The sequence below is a fragment of the Lithobates pipiens genome, unplaced genomic scaffold (genome assembly GCF_037356315.1).
Source record: "Lithobates pipiens isolate NorthernLeopardFrog02 unplaced genomic scaffold, aLitPip1_a1.2 Scaffold_8, whole genome shotgun sequence".
NCBI lineage: Eukaryota > Metazoa > Chordata > Amphibia > Anura > Ranidae > Lithobates > Lithobates pipiens.
The window spans coordinates 633,619,474-633,627,451 of NW_027507903.1; the positions used below are offsets into that span (position 1 = coordinate 633,619,474).

Consider the following 7,978-nt stretch of genomic DNA (forward strand, 5'->3'; position numbering starts at 1 on the left):
CGGGTTATACACCAATAAATACTGTAGATGAATAAATACAAAAAGAAATGAATACATAAATAAATAAATAGATGAATAAATACAAAAAAAAATGAATATATAAATAAATAAATAGATGAATAAATACAAAAATAAATGAATACATAAATAAATAAATAGATGAATAAATTCAAAAAGAAATGAATACATAAATAAATAAATAGATGAATAAATTCAAAAAGAAATGAATACATAAATAAATAGATGAATAAATACAAAACGAAATGAATACATAAATAAATAAATAGATAAATAAATTCAAAAAGAAATGAATACATAAATAAATAGATGAATAAATACAAAAAGAAATGAATACATAAATAAATAAATAGATGAATAAATACAAAAAGAAATGAATACATAAATAAATAAATAGATGAATAAATACAAAAATAACTGAATACATAAATAAATAAATAGATGAATAAATTTTAAAAAGAAATGATTACATAAATAAATAGATGAATAAATACAAAAAGAAATGAATACATAAATAAATAAATTCAAAAAGAAATGAATACATAAATAAATAGATGAATAAATACAAAAAGAAATGAATACATAAATAAATAAATAGATGAATAAATACAAAAAGAAATGAATATATAAATAAATAAATAGATGAATAAATACAAAAAGAAATTAATACATAAATTGTGAGTAGTCCAGTTTTAACCCTGGTTCACACTGAGCTGCGGGAATGAAGCCATGCAATTTCAGCTGAACTCGATTTCACTCCCACATGTCAGTCTTGATTTTGGCGGCAATTTCACAGACCTCTGTGCCGGTTTCTGCACAGACGTCAATGGAAATCACACCCCGAAACCGCAAAATGTAGTACAGAAACCACCGCAAATGCAGCGTCCCACCAATTCAGACGGTGCCATTGCTGGCATTTGCCGCCGATTTCACATGTCGAATCGCATGTCAAAACGGACCAATTCCGCGGACGAATGTTGGATGGCAGGCTTATAAATTTTCCCGCGGACTGTTTTCACATTTTCTGATTGTGTTTACACAAGTCTGTCAGACAAAAGTCTAAAGTACAAACATGCATGCTCGGAAGCAAGGATGAGCCAGAAGCGGTCAGTCTTGTAAACTAGTGTTCATAATGGAGAATTAACATTCGTGACGAGGCAAATTATGAAATATCTAAATGCAGCGCACATTCTCTTCTTCTTTAATGGGATAATAATGAAGCTGCTTTGCTGGTGATACTGATGGAGTTATTACAAACAAATTTTCAAAATCTTTTTTTTCTAGTGATATCAAGAATAATATTATGCTTGTTATTTTTATTTTTATTTTATTTTTTTTGTGCGAGTTACCACAACGCCATTATCCCGTAGTTTTTAAGATCAAAGATACAACTATGTTTGTGTCCCTTGTCAATTGTACATTCTACTGTTTAAAATGTAACTGCCTACTACCAAACTGTCATTTGAAGTAAAACACATAGCCAAGTATTATTCTACACAATTGTGCATTAAAAAAAAGAAAACAAAGAAAATTAGACGTGCTATCTGCCAATATAACTTAACCAAAAAGTGCATTCTATGCATCCAAAAATATAGAAAATATACCAAATCAAATCATTATTATTCAACCGAAAATAAAACAAAAGTCTCATGCATGTGTCCTGCTTCTTAATATAGGGGGTCAACAATGCCAAGAGTTGGTGAAAGCAGAGGTCGGCCATCCGGAGATATTTTCGAAAATCTTCCGCATTATTCTCCTGGAGCTCCTGCAGCAAAGGCATATGACATAATTGGTCACGATTAATAAAGCAACCAATTTTTGGTACAAGAACTCCTCCTGTTCCTGTTTCTGTACTGGACTTGGCTCAAAGCAATAACTCCAAGGCCAATAATAAATAACATGTTATCTCCTCCGATTCCACAACATGGCTGGTTGAAGAACTAACTGAAAAGCACGAAATGAAAAGCACGAGTCAACACTCACCAAACTTCTATTAACACAAAATTAGCAGAAGGAGCCCAAAGGGTGGCACATGACAATTGAACTTCCTCCTTGTAGTCCGTCCAATACGTCACTTAGTTCGTGTTTGTTGGCCGACAATTCCTTGCCATTTGTATGCAAGACAAGTTCCTGGCCAACGCCCTTTGGACAAAGGTCTGACGTTTTGTCTGTGGAAAATCCGATTGTGTATACAGGGCTTTAATGTATGTGTAATTATGACCCCGCTTAAAATATTAGTAAAAAGTTATAATGGTATGTGCAAATATGTTACATAAATCACACTAAATAAATATATGTAATCAAGTGGCATTGCAATATGGAAACTTGAAAATATAAATAGAGTGACAATACAAACACAGATGTTGACACAACCTGTTTGCACTGTCTATTTAGTCACATATTTTTTAAGGTTACATATTGCAATGCCATTTGATTAGATATATTTATTTAGTGTTATTTATGTAACATATTTGTACATACCATTATCTACATAACTACCTATACAGTATATCGATTTTCACATATATAGTGATTATATAGATCTGCTGCTTATTGAATTAATTTAATTTAATTCGTTTCACATCCATGGTGTGGATTCATTAACACAATTTACATCCTTCATGACCAGGGCATTTTTTGCTATTCAGCACTGCTCTGCTTTAACTGACAATTGCGCGGTCATGCAACACTGTACTCAAATGACATTTATATAATTTGTTTTACATAATTAGATGTTTTTTTGGTGGTATTTAATCATCACTAGGTTTTTTTTTTTTTTGTTTTTTTTTGCCATATAAATGATAAAATTCCAAAATCTTGGAAAAAAAAAAAAAATGTTTTTCTTTTTGTTATAAAATTAATGAATCTTTCTTCATAAATTTAGGCTAACGTATTCTACTACATTTCTTTGGTAAAAATCAAATCAATGTATATTATTTATGCCCCCCACACACGATCCGAATATCGTACGACAGATCCTACGCCGTTTTCGGTTAATAATCGCAAGTAGAAATTGAATAGCTGTAGTGATGTCATGTGTTGCAATGTATTTGTATTGTATTTTTCGGAACGACAACTATACTGACTAAACGCAAATCGTACGATCTGGAATCGTACGAGGAAAATTTCCGCGCATGTCCGATCGAATATTATCGGATGAGCGGTTGCGATCGGCTGACGAAAGTAGTGTACACACGATCCGAAAATGGTACGATCCTTCCTCGGACTACCGTTTTCGTACAATGTTCGGATTGTGTGTACAGGCCATTAGTCTGTTACAACATTTGCACTTATGGGTAAGCCTATAATAAGGCTTACCTGTAGGTACTGTAAATATCTCCTAAACTTTCACAGTTTAGGAGATATTCAATATATACGCTTTTGCCGACGTCATCGGTGCGTGCGCACTGAAGAAAGGGCCCGCTGAGGCCGTTTCTTCAGGGCCTGTGCCGTGTCCAGGGCTCCCGCGCGCATGCACAGAAGTGACGTCATCGTGTCTCCGCTTCTCCGGCCAATCACAGCACCGGAGCCCGCGAACTCAGGAGTAACTCCGGTGAAAGATGTCGGCCATGTACTTGGAGTGCCGGCGCTGATTCAGGGCATCGTTCTAAGGTAAGTATTTCATAATGAGGTAGTATGCAATGCATACTACCTCATTATGCCCTTGTCTTGCAGGTATTTTTTTTTGTTTTTGTTTTTTTGTTTTTTGGAGGTTTACAACCTCTTTTTTTGTATATTTAAAAATTGATCAATCCTGATGTACTGATCTCATTTCTTGAAGCCTTAAATTATCCGGATAGTTCAAACACTCCCCAAATGACCCCTTTTTGGAAAGTATACAGTTTAAGGCACAATATTTAGAAAGAGGCATGGTGAGTTTTTTGAAGTTGTACTTTTTGTCACTTTTTTTTCTTTTTTCAATATATATATTTTTGACATACTGAACTGTCACAGGTGAAGTACAGCATCATATTACTTGTGTGCTGGTGATCAGGGTTACTTTAATTTTATTTTATTTTTATTTTTTTATATTTTTAACATTTTTTTTTTTTTAATTATGACATTGTTTGTTTTTTTTACAGCGAGGGAAAAATGTATTTGATCCCCTGGTGATTTTGTACACTGACAATGAAATGATCGGTCTATAATTTTAATGGTAGGTTTATTTTAACAGTGAGACAGAATAACAACAACATTTATATAGAATTTTTTTTTTTTTTTTTATAAAGTTATAAATTGATTTGCATTTTGATGAGTGAAAAAAGTATTTGATCACCTCTCAATCAGCAAGATTTCTGTCTCCAAAGTGTCTGCTATACAGGTAACAGCTTGTTACCTCTATTAAAGACACCTGCCCACAGAAGCAATCAATCAATCAGATTCCAATCTCTTCACCATGGCCATGACCAAAGAGCCATCCAAGGGTGTCAGGGACAAGATTGTAGACCTGCACAAGGCTGGAATGGGCTACAAGACCACCGCCAAGCAGCTTGGTGAGAGGGTGACAAGAGTTGGTGCGATTAATGGAAGAAACAGAAAATAACTGCCAATCTCTCTCGGTCTGGGGCTCCATGCAAGATCTCACCTTGTGGAGTTTCAATGATCATGAGAACGGTGAGGAATCAGCCCAGAACTACATGAGAGAATCTTGTCAATGATCTCAAAGCAGTTGGGACCATAGTCACCAAGAAAACAATTGGTAACACACTACGCCATGAAGGATTAATATCTTGCAGCGCTCGCAAGGTCCCCTTGCTCAAGAAAGCACATGTACAGGCCCATCTAGGGGTGTTTTTCTGCTAAGGGGACAAGACAAGATCACCACATCAAAGGAACAATGGATGTGGCAATGTACCATCAAATCTTGGGTGAAAGCCTCCTTCCCTCAGCCAGGGCATTGAAAATGGGTAGTGGATGGGTATTCCAGGATGACAATGACCCAAAACACACGGTCAAGGCATCAAAGGAGTGGCTCAAGAAGAAACGCATTAAGGTTCTAGAGTGGCCTAGCCAATCTCCAGACCCTAATCCCATAGAAAATATGTGGAAGGAGCTGAAGGTTCAAGTTAGCAAAAGTCAGCCTTGAAACGTTAATGACTTGGAGAGGATCTGCAAAAAGGAGTGGAAGGAGTGGGACAAAATCCCTCCTGAGATGTGTGCTAACCTGGTGGCCAACTACAAGAAATGTCAGACCTCAAGTCATGTTTTGTGATATTTGGGGTCAAATATTTATTTCACTCATTAAAATGCAAAATAAATGTATACATTTTTTGAAATGTGTTTTTCTGGATATTTTTGTTGTTATTCTGTCTCTCACTGTTAAAATTATAGACTGATCATTTCCTTGTGAGTTGGCAAACATACAAATTTAGCAGGGGATCAAATACTTTTTCCCTCACTATACATACCCTCATCAACATCTGACTGTTGTGTACTAGGTGTCGTGTGACCGCACAGTGATCACAAAGTACCTGGGCCCGATACCAAGCATCACAATCTGCTGTGACTAGTGGACACGTTAGTCACAGATTGTGACGCGACGGGTACGTCACAGTTCCTGCTCAAGCCACCAAGCTTCTCGGCAAGTGGTCATTTATAATAATAATAATTTTTTCATTAGAAAAAAGTGTATGTAATGATAAAAACCTTTTTCAGTTGGATAGAGTAGGTAAAGGTCAGGTTTATTTTTTATTTTTTTTCAGGGTTTTTTTTCTATCCCGGTCCCTTGAGGGAGATTTCACTTCAGTCCCTGTCCCAGAAACACAACAGGACATAACAGATCTTTCCAAAAGGAGACCATCTGAAGCTAAAAAGAAAATTTTGCTTTTATATACATTTAATAGAAGTTGCTACTGCAGACTTGATATGAAAGGTGCAGGCTGCAGGAAATTTTTTCTGATTCTTTACTACTTAAAGATTTAATTAATAAAACAAACAATATACAACAACTGGAGCCGAAGAAGCCGAGTTCTGTATACTTGTTCCGGGTCAGTGAGCCTCTAGGCCAGTGAACCTTGGCACCCCAGATGTTTTTGAACTCCATTTCCCATGATGCTCAACTACACCGCAGAGTGCATGAGCATCATGGAAAATGTAGTTCCAAAACATCTGGGGTGTCAAGGTTCGCCATCACTGCTCTGAGTAGTGTAGCCAGGATTAAATAAATTACCCCAAATGCCGGGCCTTTGAATATTTTAGCATTGATTGTTTCCCTTTGAATATAGTCTTACCAGCAGAGCTGATATATAATCAAGTCATTCATGACTTCTTGATTGTTTACTATTGTGATGCTGTGATTGGCCCACGGCTATCACATAGTACATGGTGCTGTGATTGGCTCAGGCACCATGTGATCTCTGCTGACCAATCACAGGTCACACACAGTAGTAAACAATGATGTTATTAACAAATTGTATTCATGTCTCTTGTTCACTATGTTACATATGCACAGAGATCACGTGGTATCTGGGCCCCTCACAGTGGGCCCATACCGAGCACCGCAATCTGTTGTGTCTGGTGGACACAGCAGTTGCAGAGCATGCTGCAGTGTGCCCCAGGGGGGTAAGGCCCAGGGAGAGCCGTCTGCCAGCAGTATGATTAGTCAGCAAGTGGTTAAAAAACAGTCTTAATGTTTTAACATCTACTGTAGGACACCGATTGGTATAATCTTTATACAAACTATTTTCATAAACAAATTAAATGCTTATTTTAACTATTTCAGACCAAAACATCATGGGTGTCAAGAACAAGACTCAAGTGACCATGTTTGAGTTTTCTGGTCTTACTGATGATAAATTAGTTGCTCCGATCCTCTTAGTGCTCTTTTTAGTGGTTTACACAGTGACCGTGCTTGGAAACGTCGGAATGATAGCAACGGTTAATATCTCACCCACCCTCCACACACCAATGTACTACTTATTGAGCTATCTCTCTATGGTGGACCTCTTCTACTCTTCAGTAATTACACCTAAAATGTTGTCTGACCTCCTTTCCAAGAGAAAGTTAATCACATTCATGGGTTGCAGCCTTCAGTTCTACTTCTTTTGTGCACTGGCAGGTACAGAGGTCTATATCCTCTCAGGAATGGCATATGACCGATATGTTGCTATATGCCACCCTCTTCACTATATCTCAGTGATGACTAAGAAGAAATGTCTCGATCTTGTTATTCTCTCTTTCGTTGTTGGCTTTGTGCAGTCAGTTGCACAGACCAGCAGTCTATTCAGTCTTGAATTCTGTGGCTCTAACATTATAGACCACTTCTACTGTGACATCCCTCCTCTGGTCAGGCTATCCTGTTCCGAAACCCGCACCTGCACCATCGTCACCCTTTTCTTTGTGTGTTTTTGTGGTTTAAGTTCAATGACAAACATCCTGGTATCCTACACCCTCATCATTCCATCTATCTTACGGATAAACTCTGTGGCTGGCAGGAGGAAAGCATTTAGCACTTGCTCCTCACATCTTATGTGTGCTACCATTTTCTATGTTGCAGTTGTCTGTGCTTACTTTCATCCATCCTCCAGTACCCTCAAAATACAGGAAAAGGTGGCCTCTGTATTCTACACAGCGGTGACTCCAATGTTGAATCCAATTATCTACAGTCTGAGGAACCAAGAGGCGAAAAAGTCCATCTTAAGACTGCTTCAGAAAAGTTCCCATTAACATATATGATATCATGAGACCTGTTCAGCTTCAATGTACCTAGGTCAAAAGATGGTTGATGATAACCTGGGTGGAAAGAGATATAGAAGGAGTCATTGTTGATCTTTTCTATCTGTCATGGCAATCCAGTTTTATCTCAGCTAATTCAAGATATGGTTACATGGGAAATACTGTGTAGTCTTCTTTTAAAGAGTCATTGGCCCCAAGAAGCATACAGGATTATGTAGTCTTGACTGCACTAGCTGCATACCTCTTATGAAGTCTGTGACTAATAGTTGAAAAAAATATCCAAAGC

General features: G+C 37.0%; 1 protein-coding gene across 1 annotated transcript; it reads left to right on the plus strand.

Annotated features, from left to right (window-relative positions):
- Positions 1-6,750: 6,750 nt before the first annotated feature.
- On the plus strand, positions 6,751-7,753 carry LOC143964120 (olfactory receptor 5AR1-like). The gene has a single exon (XM_077473821.1). The coding sequence runs from the start codon at positions 6,751-6,753 to the stop codon at positions 7,681-7,683; it is 933 nt and encodes a 310-aa protein (XP_077329947.1). The 3' UTR covers positions 7,684-7,753.
- The last annotated feature ends 225 nt before the right edge of the window (positions 7,754-7,978 follow it).